The following is a 14439-nucleotide window of genomic DNA, read 5'->3' as shown; positions in this document are numbered from 1 at the left end:
AGCACAAATGAAGCTGGCAAGGACTGTCTTTGTTCTGTTACTCCCTATTTGCAGTAAACTCGCCTTTTTGCATTAGTAGGCTTGTGTGACAGCTGGACCACTGCAATTTTGAGTAAGTGTTATGTGTAAAAGATACCGTGCCAGATTCTAGCCTTGGGTTTGTGATACTGTTCATATTAGCAATCAATAGTTTGTGGTATTTCTTTTTTTTCCCCTTCATATATCGCCTCTTGGATTTTACATTTAAAAGTTCCTCCTCAAATTTGCTTCTTTTTTCTGATATTCTGATGCTGAAAGATGTAGGCTACCTAATTTTTCTGTCCCTAAAGAAGAATTCCAGGTGAATTTACCCTGAGGTACTGTTACTGCTGGCTTAATAGACAAGTTAAACTATTGAACAGTGAGGTATTTAAAATGTCACTCTCTTCTTAATTGACCCTAGCATAAAAACATTTTCACGATGGCAGACAAACCTGCCTGAATGTGTGAAATCTGTGATCGTCAGGCTAATCGAGACCTAACTGTGAGGGTGAGGCTCTGAGCAGAAGCTGGCAAAAGGAATTGTATGTTCACTCCCCTGAGGAGTCCTAGAGTAACTCCTTGTTCTCAGAACAAGTTGAGAAAATAGGTGTCTGGTACTGTGATATGTAGGGGGCAAATATTAAAGACAAGTCAGGCCAGGACGCTTTCCTTGGAGGGTCTGTGGCACTGTAAACACCTGGCTTGTAAAGGCATGTGAAGACAGAGGAAAGAAAGGCGCTTTGGCCACCTTTGCTGACTGGAAGTGCTACATCAAAGTATTGGTCACACAGGGGAAAAAGTTTTTATTACCTGACTATGGAATTTAGCTTTACTGTACGCATGTAATCTGGCATGGAAAACCTGAGCAAGTGAAGATGGACAAAATGCAGTTAAATACAGTTTATTTTGCCTGCCACCATACATGAATAATTAAATCACAAAAGCTGATTTATCAGAGCACTTGACTGTCTTGTAGCCAGTCATTCAATGTTAAAACAAATGAAAATCCTTCCAATAGGGAGCAGTAGTCAAATGGTCTTTCTATGAACACCCGTTTTAGATGTGATGAGAAAGGTGAACCTAACTTAATGGCTGCAACAAAGCTTGCACAGCATTTCGTACTAAGGAGGTTCTAGATCACGTCACTTTTTATAAAGAGCAATTTAGATAATTAAAAGTCCCTGGTCTATTACACGTATGATCTGATCCAGGAGCAAATACAAACCTAGTCGGTATGACAGTCGGTTTTAACAAGGCATGGGACATGAGCATTTGGTTAATTCAAGAGCAAAAACTCTCTTACAAGTGAATAAAAACCAGAAGCAAATGTAATTAGACTTGGCTTCAACATCCAGTTGCAGACACCTTAAAGCACTGTTCCTACGCAGAACCTGGGCTTCGTAATTCTCATTTGATCTGATCTGTTGGCCTTTACCTCTAATGATGGTAGGCAGAAGGCAGTACAGTAGGCATGAAGCCTTTCAGGACATCCGAATCTCACCGATCTGCTGCTACATCTGTAATCTAACTACATGGTTCTAGTCCTGGATGGAGCCAAAAGCTCATGGTTAGTCATAGTTTGAGTGGAACCTTCATTAACATCTAAATTAGTTCCTGTCCATCTGTGTTTTATACAGAGTCTATGTTACCTCCTAACTAGCTTTAACTTGAATCCTCCTTGTTAAAGTCGCATCGATAATTTACTGCAATATCAGATGAAATTGCTTCTGTTGTGTTTTAGTAGCGTTATTAAGCCTGACTCAAAAGGTGTTGGTGTTCAGCATCAGAACGGAACTTCCCGAGACAGACAAGTGTCCAGTGCAGCAATACTGCTCTGTGTGTGTGTGGGGGTGGTGTTCTAAACTACCGCAGCTCTGGGGTGATGTGCAGGCACACACAGCACCTCAGCCCGCGCTCCAGCAGGGAATAAGCATCTCTTTACACGTCTCCGTAGAACCAAAAGTTTTAACAGCTGAAGCACTTCAAATTGTGCGGAGGCATGAGCGTGACACGTATGTGCCTGGTTCCCTACCTCCATGTTTTCCTTTAAGAGCTTTTAAGTCACTTAAACGGGACCTTGATCCTAGTGTAGAATATTGTAACTTTTTTTTTTTTTTTTAAAGGGCTTTTGGAGCTTGGTAGTGCACTCTCCTATTCACCGGGTTTTGTTGTTTTTTTAGTGTGGGTCAATCCTAAGTTTTTCAGGCATATGTGAATCCAACAATTCCCATCTGAAAAAAAAATATCCTTTTCTCCTAATTAATCTGCCTTAAATCAGGATCTTTGTTAGAATTAAATGTTGTCGAGTGCCATTCTCTGCAGGTAACAGACAGAGCTGAAATAAAGACAAAACCAAAACGTAACTGGGGCTGCATTCCCTGGCAGAGGTCTGGATACACAGGCGTCTGAGATACTGCCCAGAAAACAATCTGATGGGAAACACCTTTTCTATGAACTGTGTTGAAAGCCACATTCTGTGCTTCCTGTAATATTTGTTTATTCACTTTATTTTTGTATATAAGTATGGTATTCACTTTAAGGCACAGCAACCTTCCTGGTAGGTGCTGAAGAGTGTTCTTAGTCTTTTGAAAAGATGTTAAATAAATAAACTTGCAACTAAACCCTCTTAGTACTTTCCCTTCTGTACTCAACTCTCAAAACTCTGAAGGGCAGAGAAGAGTGGTAGATCCCTGAGGCAGCACCGATTCTCTGAGCAAGTTAGCTTCCAAAATGACTTTTAGGATGGAAATAACATGTAATTGAACTATATATTCTCAGCTGCAGTAAAAGTGGCAATTCACCTGCAGGCTGATTTCACTTTAGCAGGTAAAATTCATGCAAAAATCAGGAGGGTTTCATTCCGTGATTTAGCCAGCTCTTACTGTCAAATGGCCAGAGCAATTCCGTGGGTCATCTCTTCTGGCAAAGCTGCTTCTGTCAAGTGATTTTCATTTCCTTCCCCGTTCTCTAGATAATCAAACCTTTTGCTAGTGGCGTGCTGAAATCTGTGAATCAAATGAATAGTGTGATTTGGCACTTGGTAAGCTAAGCACTAGGCGTTACTGTCTTGCTTTCCAGTGATTTCTGTGCTAGAAAGAGGAGCATTTGATGGAAGAGTATTTAAAATTCACTATTAAGTGTTGGCAGTTTAAAATATTATCACTGTATTAGAATACTTACTGAGGGAAGCCACCCAAAACTCTCTATAGTAAAATGTGTGCTGAATTGGCTACCGTGTTTTTGGGTTTGTTTGGTTGGGTTTTGTTTTTGTTTCTTTTTTTAATTAAAAATTAATACTTGTTACATTTTCAAGTGTAAATACTGAAAAATAGCCTATGGCAAAATGAAAAGGCACAGGATTAAAAACAGCATAATTGTTTCCATAGATACATGTTTGCTCTTTGACAAAAAGTATTTTATACACTTTCTACAAGAATAAGCATAATTTTAAATATATCTCTGAAGGGGTGGGGTGGGGTGGTGCGGGTGGGCTGTAATTTTAACCATAACAACAGAATTTGTAGTCCTAAATATGGGATCTTTCTATCTAGTCATACATCACTTTAAGGTCATGTTACAGTTGTTCTTTGGAGCGGAGGAACTTGAGTGCAATAGGAGAGCGCAGCTTGGCATGAAGTTAGCAGCCGGCAGGCATCTTAACGTACAGCTCACTCGGTAACGTAGCAAGACAAATAGCAATTCCTTACAACAAAAGCAGTAATCGAAGTGCAAGTATACGGACAGCATGAGAGTTTAAGCTAGCTCTAACCTGAATTGGGGAAGAATGCACCAGAAACTGAATCAGAACACTGGAAAACAGTTCACTGAGAACAGCTCCAACAGGTTCACTGAGTCTCAGAAGATGTAGTTGTAAGACATATTAAAATTATTGTTCTTTTCTGAAAAATAGAGATATGGTTGTTGTTGGTTTTGTTTTGGTTTTTTTTTATTATTATTTAAGAATTAAGTCTTTGTAACCCTGATGCAGTGTCTTAATAACAGTCAGGATGTCATTTGAAACAGTCGTTTCTGTTGTGGAGCGCACGGTGGCTTTCAGCACAGTGACACAGTCAGTCACTGAGATACCTGGGTACTTCCCAGCAGAACTGTAAGAGCTGGAGTGCTGGAGCTCCCTTGATCGTTACTACAGTAGCTGCACCGTTAGCCTTGGCTGTGACTGAGTGGGAGAACAGCAGGCACATCGCTGGCAAGAACTGTTTGTTGTGTCACCAGTCTGTGTCATTCTCGCTGGTGTTCTTTTTGGTTACCACACTCTGCACTTCTCTGCAGGATGCATGGCTGTGCCTTTTTTACAGTGGAATACCTCTGAGAATGCTTCAAAGTTCTGCAAAGATCCCATCACCCTAAACAAAGAGAAGGAACTTATTTACATGGATACACTGCTTGGAGGGTCTTGCTCTGGAAAACAGAAAGCCATGTCCATAAAGTGATTTAGAGTCGCGTAACTCAAATACAGTCTCAAAACACAGGATACTTTATGCAAGAAAAACATGGCTCATATGACTAATGAAATGCCAGAACAAACAGAGTGGGTCTGGGTTCTGGTCCGTCCTCTACCGATGGGCAAATTCACCAGACCAGGTAATGGCACGCGCTCCTCAGCAGTGTCCTGCAAGCCATGGGAGACCCGCCGAAGGTTGGCCTGGGTTCATCCCGTCTCCTAGAACGCATCTGCCAGCAACGCACCACTCTCTCCTTTTGTGCAATGGGTCGAACCAAGTAAGTTACCAATTCGTAAATCCGTTAGTAAAACCCACCTGTATTTCAGAGGACTGTGAACATCTGTCTTAATTGACTGGCTAGCGTATTCTGGTCTGTAGGAACCACACCAAACCTAGACAAGGGGGATTAATAATTAGTGTGTGAGTATTAAAGGGAATTCAGTTTGGGGAGCTTCTCAGTTTTTTTCAAAGTTTTTCCTAAAAGCCATCCCAGTTTGTTACAATACAGTTGGAGTATGTTTTGTAGAGGAGACTGAATAGATACAATTATTTACTCATTAGTTTTTGTTTTATCAAGTTCTTGGATCAAGATCTGATGCTTGATTCCATGTATTTCCTAAAACAGATGAGCTAAACTCCGAGAGTCTGAGGCACAGTTCCTTCATCCAGGCTGAAGGGTGAAATTCAGTTCATCAAATTTACTGTTTCTGCATTGTGATAAAGTGGTATAGAGGAAAATCAGTGGAATCTGGGGCAACATCTGTGATCTGAATACGTATCCCTATTTCAGGGCTGCTGGCCTGGTATTTCCGAGGCATTGTTTTCTCCAGCACATGTTAAAAACGGATGAAACCCTGCCTGTGTCTAAAGCAAAAGCAGTTTTCTCATAGATGTTAGTGGAACCAATACTGACCTGAAATGGCAAGCTCTGGAAAGGCGTTGTCCCCACCAGTTGTTGTCTGACGGCTTTTTGTGGGTAGATGCCCTGTTTCTCTGTATCCTCGCCCCAGGAGGTTTCAGTAGTGCCCTCAGAGAAGTTACTGAAAATTCTTTCCGCTAATCACTAAACCATCTTTTTCAGGTCTGCCTTGAGGACCTTTTGAGGGGCGCGGTGGTGACTCGCTGGCCCAGGGGAGCTTGGGACTGGTGTCTCTAACCTTTAAGGTAACCGAATTTATACTTTGATGCAGGATGTAGTGGCTGCATTGGAGGGTTCTTACCTGGGCAAAGTTGAGGAAGAAAAGCTGTTTGTGGGACAGATTCAGGCCAGGCAGCTTTGGCTCCTTCCCTTCCCGTTCCAGCCATTTTAAGTAGGCCTAGAAGTGAGCACAGATTCACTTGAGAGAACCGGCAGGATGGCTTATTCAGACACAATCATTTCACGTGTTATTTTGGGGTGAGAGATTTTAATCACAACGTACGTGAGCCCAACATGTCTTCCCTTCTGTATTTTTGTAGTTTATCTTTCTAATACAAATAGTACAGCTAATTCTATGAAAAAGCCATCGTCATAAGTCCTGTGTTGACCTTTCTAGCAAAAAAAACCCAAAATGCAAAGATAATTTGCATTCAGCTTCTTAAGTATGGTAATCTCTGAACTGAAAACTGCTATAAAACAGGAAAAAGTACCAAACTCTTATGTGGAAGTGGAGTATTGGAGTAGTAGTTATTGCTGGGCAGTTGACCCTCGCTGCAGGAAGCTATGCGTGTTCTTTACGGAGTCACCTGGAGATCTGTTGTGAATCGCTTCGGCCAGGTGGCACACACCGTTCTAGCGGAAGGAATGCCACTGTCCCCACGGAGGGTTCATTTGCTGTTGTGTCCCAGCAAGGAAGCATGACAAAGTGTAACTGCTAATACCCTGTTTAAGCACAGCTGATGACATATATATATAAAATCAATACTGCTATGGAGACTGAATGCCCATGGCTGCAGCTGGAAGTAAGATCATCAGCTTCCACTGATTTTTTCTACAGGAATCTGTAGGAAATAAAGTGTTAAGTCTTCTCCACAGTTCTATGGTGATGATTTTGATCTCTTCAGGTAACTGCTCATAAAATAGCAGATAATAACCTTGTTCAATGTTAAATCCATTACCTGTTATTGTTACACACTAATTGGCCAATTTTCTTTTTTTAGGTATATTGATATAATGGAGACAAGTTAATGTGTCCTCACGCTGGTTAATTTCAAACGTTCTATTACCTTATTCTCTTAGTTGCTGAGATAATCCCAAAGAACACAAAACACAAAAGGTAGACCTGAGGGTAAAAATACCTCCAGCACCACAGAACGCAGAGAATTCTCTAAGCAGGCAGTTCCTGTCAGCCCACACTCCTCTTCCACGTTCGTAATAGCTTTTAGAACCAAGTACATATTCACTTTAACGAAGCAATGAATCTGAACAGCGTCCCTCAGAGTCAGAATCATCGGTTTAGCTTTCTGGAAATTCAGGAGGTTTTTCTACAAACACCCCTAACTGCTGCCGTATTCAAAACACCAGAGGGAAGAAGCTGTACTGTGACATGTTAGGATTATTCATGGAAAAGAACATTCGATGCTCACACCTGAGGTCCGCATGGAAAGAGCCTCTGTGCTGATAACTATTCCTTAATAACTGTTCCTATTCATAACGATGCTTCGTAAACCTGGAGGATTAAAGATAGTGGACTTCCCTGGGTCTGGAAGCTGCCTTCCCCTGGCAGAGCAGGAGAAATAAGGTGAGATGCAGTAGTGTTTACAACAGGTAAAATCATGCTGAACAGAACAGCTTTTCAACCACAGCATGGAGGTAGTGCTCTGAAATACCAGTGGCATTTATCCTGTTTGGAAAATAACTGACTGGCTGAAGTGAGCTTTTGCCTTGGAAAGAGGCACACAGTTCTGAGGTTACCAATCCTTGCATTTTTATCCTGCTTTCTAGCTGCACGGAACATAAACAGCAGCTGGGTAGAAGGGACTTTGTTGTATTATTTTCCTAAAGCTTATAAAACACATCAAGCAAGCAACAAAAGGAGCTAGGCTTTTAGAGTCGGGTGTTTTGGTAGATGTGGTCTGTAGCCCTCTTGGGAAAGAGATGGCATTTCCATCCATTCTTTTCATGTCCTACCTGACGTGTCACTTTTGAGATCAAAGATGAAAAGCATGAGTGAAATAAACTTGGAAAAAACAGTTGCTCAGCTTCCTATCACCAAACCGTGTTGCCAAGAAATTAGTGCTCTGTTGCCATGGGACAAGCTGTTTGAAGTTGTAACTGCCATTTTCAGGACTAAGGGCTTTAGAAAATGGAGGGTGGTTTACCTTTTTCCTACCTAATACTGTGCCTCTGTGGGCACTGCCCTTGTTTACCAAAGCTGCAGCATCAAGTGCTGTAGTACCTCAAAGTACAGCGAGGAGAATTAGGTGGTCTTCTCCTGGGTGCAGGAACGCCAGCGGTCCTACACTGTGACTGGATCTACGGGGACATAAGCTTCTAGATCTATAAGTGGGGCTTTAAGTTTTTGATATGCTAATAACATGTTAATCTTTTTACAACGGAATGGATAACCCCATTGCTGAATCCCAGGGGTAAAACGAACTCACAGGGTATTTGAAATTCAGTTACCTTATAAGCCTGTCGGACTCCTCCATTATCTGCAATATTTTCTCCTAATGTGCTTATTCCACTGACCTGTAAAAGAATCATCATTCATTTACTCTGTAGTCAGTAACACGAGGAACCCTAAGAACCACCAGCTAAAGCACAGTCATACATCACAGATAGACTGGCACGTCTGGAACAGAAGGAAGCAGTGACTGTGCTAGGGCAAATAAAGGAGAGAATTAAAATACTAAAAAAACCTCATAGGGTAAAAGCTGTAGATTAGAATAGAGAAAATGTGTATGAATATAAGATGAATAGAATATGGGCTGCTGGGCAGAACACATACTAGCAGGACTGGCAAAATACAGAAGCAAACACCAGATTTCCACACATGCCCCTTTCCAAAAACACTCATAAGGCCTGGCAGCAAAAGCGCACACCATTAACCCAACTGCGCCCGGATACTGCTGGTTTTCTAGGCTAACTAGTATCCCCAGTTCGTAAGAAATAACCCTTGGATCTTAATTCCAAAACAATTAGGCTGTAGTATGTGAGGTTTTATGCTTATCATCTGCAGAGATTCTCCATTTACAGTAATTTTTCTGTATTAAAAACCAGTGGTGTGGAAATGGTCGGGTTTACTTACATTTTGTCCTCCAGCAAGCTCCCACGTGTAGTTCCCATACTGGTACACCATGCAACGAGACTGCTCCTTGAAATGCATCGCTGAGAAATTGCTCCACCAGTCAAACATATTTCCATCTTTATCAAAATTCCTACCTACATGAAAAGCCAAGAAACAAGGCAAGTTGCGCACATATGTTAGAGCAACTGGTCTCCCAGTGCAGCACCAGCACCTCTTTCTTTTTAATGTTACAGCTGCACTTCCCGCCCTCTTTCCTCCTTGATTTAGATGGTCTGTGCTACAGAGATTTAACTAGATGTTGTTTATCTATAACCATCATATGGTCATATTTCATATATTATCATATAATTATCATATTATCTATATGATATTTATCTGTATACTTTTGGCACAGTTGATTCTGCTTTGGCACAAGGGAATGGACAAGATCAATCATGGTTCTTTCATCTCAGTTCTCTATTATTCCGGGATTTCCTGTTCAGCCAGCATCCCTGACTCCAGTTACAGCGCTGAGACCCAGTTTTATTTCAAATTGGATCATACAGGCATCACGTAACAAAACTTTTCACTACTTTGAGATGTCTAAGGTGCTTATTCTGCGTGTCCATTCACAGAGAATTACTTGCGTTGCCACAGCAGGAGAAAGCTGGAGCTGCTTTCTCAGCTCTCTGGCTACAACACGCTTTCTCTGTGCTCCAGATCTAAGTTTTTGAGGCTGTATTGTGTGCTTATGTGTAAACTGCACAAGTTAATTAACATTAAAAAAAATGCATTGAAGAAAGCCCATGTATTACTGGCTTACAGTATCAGAAGTGCATTTTTGCCCAGAACTATTTTACATAGCATTCTAGAAAGAAAGTCAATTTATTTCAAACGTTCATGTGGAAAAAAAAGTCTCATGTGATTTAAGATGCGACTGGCAGCTCTTCTACCCAAGAATGCAGTTCCGATTTCATTTTACTTTAGAAGCCAGTATCTCTGCTCTCATCGTACTCCCCATCTGAGGATGCCGTGAAAGTAACAGCTTTTCCTGAGAATTGTCATTGACCCTATTTTTAGCAGCTGCTTACTTCTTGTGCGACCTGCTCAGTTCATGAAAACACTCACTGCAAAATGCTCAACAGCCTGTTAACAGCGTGCCTGTACTGCTCCCGGCGTGAGTGGGTACCTGACCATGCCTGCGTGGATACGTCAGTCACAGCAGCGTGTGGCTTTAATTTCTTACGGAGTAATGAGTGCAACTGAAAGAATTAATACTTTCTGTTATCTTCTCACCATTGTCATCAAACCCATGAGTAATTTCATGCCCAATAACCATCCCAATCCCTCCAAAGTTCAGGGCTTGCGGTTGGTGTTTGCTGAAGAAGGGGGGCTGTAGAATCCCAGCAGGAAAAACTGCAAAGAGGGGAAGAGAGAGGGAGATCCTCTAAGGCAGCTGTATTTTTGCATACTTCGCAGACAGATTGTTTGCTTGGTTTAAGGATTAGGAAGGAACATAAAATATAAAATGATTAGAAACAACATCGTGTCTCCTCATGGGAAATTGTTTCTGTCTTGAAAAATGGAAAATGACAAATTAATAAAGGTTTACTTTAGCACATCTGCACCACAGTATCTCCTTGTTTGAGAACTAAGCACCATTTACGTTTCACCTTTAGCCTCAGCAGGTCCATAACATATGCTGCAGTAAGTCAAGAACAAAATATTTAGTAACTGTCTTTTGGAGACAGGTACAGTTTGTGGTTTAGAGCCGCTTAATAGGGGAAGTAATGGAAGTTTTATTGCTTTATTTTTGTTAAACCGAGGTTAGTAATCATATACTGATTGCCAACAAAACTCGGTGCGTAAAGCATGCGCAGCAGTAATTCCTACAGACCACCGAGTGCACCTGGGTGCCAGTCTGGGGCGTGGGGGTGCAGCAGGTCTGTCCTTCAGTCCTCTGGCAAAAACCTCGTACGGAATCAATGGGGTTTAGCCTTCATCCCATCTATGTGAGACGAAAAGCATATATGCTTCTGGAGGCATTAAGACTGCAAGCAGTTCATTCTAATAAGATACTTTCTTATTAAATTAAGATACTGAAACTTATAGCAAATTTTCATTTAGAGGCAAAAACCTTTTTGATTACGTAGAAGGTTTTATCCATATAATTCTGGGGAGAAATATACGAGGCAGACTGCAGTAAGACAGAAGCAGGAAACTGAAAGGAGCATGGAAAAATATCTTCCTCAAACTAGAGACAGGAAGAACCAGGATTTAACTGGCATCACTGTTGTGGGTAGCTGTGCTTGGGTTTGGGGCTTGCATATTCATCTTCAAAAGTTACTTAAACCAGTTACTTCAATATTACTTACAAAAGCAAAGTTGCAGAGGAACCAGTCTCCTTTAAGACTTGGGTTCCCTGCCTGGAAAGGCAGCTCACAGCTGATTACCATCAGCATAAACCACCTGGATAAACAGGGAGCCTGAGCCTGACCACCAGTACAGCCCCAGGACAAGGTGGGCTGGTGAGTGGGGGTACCCTGCTGTGGCTGGTCACGGTGCTCGCTGCACCCACACGTGGAGGAAAGTGGGAGCTACCCAAATGCAAATCAGCTCTTTGTGATGAGGCCAGAGGGCTAAATTATGAGCCCTCTGGATGTTTCTGCTTTTAGCAATTACCGAAGTTTTCCCTTGTGATGCTTGGTTGGGTTGTTTTCTGTTTCTGGCTCTTGCCCTGTAAGCAGGATATGGTTGCTGTCTGGTCCAAAAACAGACACAGGTTTTTTTCCTCTTACGGTATTTGGCAGTACTTGGGTAGCAGATCTTCCTGGCAGTCTGGGGAATTTGAATAAGCACTTCTTGGCAGAAATTATTTGGTTTGTCTCCTGTTTGGGGCATTCAGAATTCAGCAAAGACTCTACAGCATCTGCAGGCTCAACCTGAGCTTGTGGCTGCCTGCACCAGAGGTCAGGGAGCATGGGGAACCGGGCAGGTTCACTGTATCTTAAAATCTTTTTCCCTGCCAAGAACAAGAAAGGTCAGCCTAGCAACTCTGCAAAAACTCGCAGATCTGACAGTCTGCAAGCAGAGGCTGGTTTCTTTAGTCTGGTACACCTCTTATCACTACCGTTCCAGTACTGTCTGTGCAGACAGCAAACTGGAGAGTTGCCCATGTGTTTATCAGGAATGTGGAAACATGAGTACGAACAGCCCAGGATACACTGTGAACGTTCTCTGGTCTCGAAGCTGGCACTCCTGTAGTAGCAGTTACTGTCTCAGGCTTTCAAACATAAGGCTGTTCCAGTTACAGTATAGAAACTGCGCCTGCCGAGGAGGGGTGGGGGTTGCTAGATATTCATCAACAAAGCAACTGCTTGAAGGGAACAACATGGTGCCCAGAATTTCCATAAGGGTACAGGCAGGTTTGCCTCTGGAGAGCGGACTTGCATCCTTGTGGGGCAAAAAATTATTTCGTTAGATCCATGCAGCTGTTTAAAACTGTTGTAAACCTACCTATCTGGTTCCGATTGGGGGAATAGAATGCGTTGACCACTGCAGCTCCAATTATCCATCTAAAAATAAATGTTGCACACAAAGTTAGTCACGATGGGGGGTTTTTTAGACAGTCTTTTTATTGAATTATTATTGTTAAAAAATGCAGGCTGCATATAAGGAAGGGATCAAGGTAGGGAAGAAGGGTGCCACTGAACCCAGCTGTAAAGAAATACTAATACCAGGAAATAACTGGTGTCTTGTTTATGGGCACCTTTCATCCAAAACAGCGCTGAGTTAAAGTGAGAAATGCTTTTGTTCTTGAATGTTGAATGGCCACGTTGAGGTGGAATGTGGTAACTGTTTACTAGCGCATCTTAACGCTGTCTGGGCTTGAGAAGAAATGAGTGGGTTACATCTAAAACAAAATCAGCATTTAGAGGACACTTTGAGCAGCAGAAGGCAGCTACTGAAACTAGAAGTTAAGACCAAACTTGTCTATTGAAAACTTATGTATCTGACTGATTATTCATTTTTAAATGTCTGCATTTGGAGTGCAGTACTTCACAGGTAAGTGTTAACTTTCAGGAGTAATTTTTAAGTACGCTGCTTTTGGAAGCTCTCTCCAATACTTCAATAACTGTTTATTCTTTGTATTTTTCTTTCTCCTCCCTTTCTCTTCTACCTCTGGACATACACATCTAGTCGGCCTGCTCTAGTGAACCATGCAGTAACGGTCTGAAGCCATGAACTCATGGTAAGCATTCAGCAGCATCAGCCTAAGATTCTTCTCCCCCACATCTCTTGTCTTTATAGTACCTTGTGATGCCCTAGGTGCTGTGTCTGCTGTCGTTTTGACATAACTGCTTGTGGGCTGCTGTGGAACGGAATCAAATTTCCTGCTTAAGAAATCGAGCATGTGTCCACAGCTTTCAGGGTTTTTGACAAGCTGGTTAGTCTGGACTAACAGAATAGAGGGGACTGCTCACCACAGCCTGCGAACAGGCGTACGGGATAGAAGTGAGTTATGCCAATATTGCCACTAACCTGCGTGTAACATGTGCATAGAGAGGCAGTAGGAATCTCTTCCTGAATTCATGGGGGTACTTGAGAATTTGTCAAAACAGATTTGCTCTGAAAGCCTGTCTGTTTTGAAAACATGTTCTTGGTCCGTAAATTTCTCCTTGGGTGCCTGACATAAACATTTGTAGCTGGCCAGGTAGCTTGTAACAAACACCACCTCCACAAAGAAAGCTATGATTATGAATAGTGGTTAATTTTCTTAATTGCAATTATTAGCTAATAATATCAGCAATGTTAGCTGTATACTCTCCTTCAGTTTAATTAAATGGTGATCTGGAGTGATAAGTGGCTTACGTCTCCTTGGGGAAACCCTTCAAGCCACTGGAGAGACATCACTAGAAAGACGTATTCCATTACATGGAAAAAGTGTGGGGGGGGAAATCATATACTGTCAAACTACGAGGAAAAAGCAGCTTAATTCATGAACCCATCAAAAGGTTCCCACAAACGTGCTTTAAACCACACCTAGAATGAGCAGAGGCACTGGAACTTTGGCCTGATGGCTGCTGTCTGCCTCTGTAGGCTATAAAAAGGCAGCAGTGATTCATTAACAGTTTGTAGATTAAGAGCACCAATGTTGTGCAAGAATTTTTTGCTATGAAGAGCACCATGACTGATTCCTTGAGAAATGAAGAAAGAGGAAAAAATGCTGTTATTTAGCTGACTGATCAGAAAACTCTCTTGGTGAATTATTCATCACTAATTCGCTGGAGGTTTCCAAGTGCCTGCATTGTGTGTGTGCTCACATCTTGAGTTAAAACCACTTCACAGGCAAAGGGAGAGATAAAATGAATCAGCTTTGCAACAATTAACTTGACTAACGCTTCCCTTCGGAGAAGTTTTTGTTTGCTCGCTTTTCAATAACTCTGTGTTCTTTCATCTTCTGTGGAGAGGTGTTTGAAATTCTTATTGGTATCTATTTCACTTTGTCTCAAGACATTCTCTTCCAGCATCGCTCTGGCTGGAAGCCTGCTAGTGAAGAACACATCAGGCTGGCATCAGCTTCCTCGCTTTTGCCTTCCATCCCACGTGTCTGTGACCAAGTATGAGCAGCAGCTTTGCCAGATAGCTGCGTCGGAAGCACCCGACTCAGGAAGCTGACTGGACTATTAAAAGTTCAGATTGGCTAGCTCATAGCTCTGGAAATCGGGTCCTATTCCAAGGCGTTT

General features: G+C 42.1%; 1 protein-coding gene across 3 annotated transcripts in view; it reads right to left on the bottom strand.

Moving 5' to 3' along the window:
* Nucleotides 1-906: 906 nt before the first annotated feature.
* The window catches only part of MMEL1 (membrane metalloendopeptidase like 1), a 40181-nt gene continuing 26648 nt past the window's right edge, over nucleotides 907-14439 (bottom strand). For all 3 annotated transcript variants that reach the window (XM_037380163.1, XM_037380164.1, XM_037380162.1), the window contains exons 17-23: nucleotides 12209-12267; nucleotides 9989-10108; nucleotides 8714-8847; nucleotides 8089-8154; nucleotides 5705-5800; nucleotides 4800-4876; nucleotides 907-4385 (exon numbers count right to left, since the gene is read on the bottom strand). In XM_037380163.1, coding sequence (XP_037236060.1) covers nucleotides 4286-4385; nucleotides 4800-4876; nucleotides 5705-5800; nucleotides 8089-8154; nucleotides 8714-8847; nucleotides 9989-10108; nucleotides 12209-12267 — 652 coding nt within the window. In that variant the 3' untranslated portion in view covers nucleotides 907-4285. The remainder of the gene's footprint in view (nucleotides 4386-4799; nucleotides 4877-5704; nucleotides 5801-8088; nucleotides 8155-8713; nucleotides 8848-9988; nucleotides 10109-12208; nucleotides 12268-14439) is intronic.

This window comes from Falco rusticolus, chromosome 3 (assembly GCF_015220075.1).
Source record: "Falco rusticolus isolate bFalRus1 chromosome 3, bFalRus1.pri, whole genome shotgun sequence".
Lineage (NCBI taxonomy): Eukaryota > Metazoa > Chordata > Aves > Falconiformes > Falconidae > Falco > Falco rusticolus.
The sequence above is the reverse complement of the archived record's forward strand: the minus strand, read 5'-3'. Positions and strand labels throughout refer to the sequence as shown.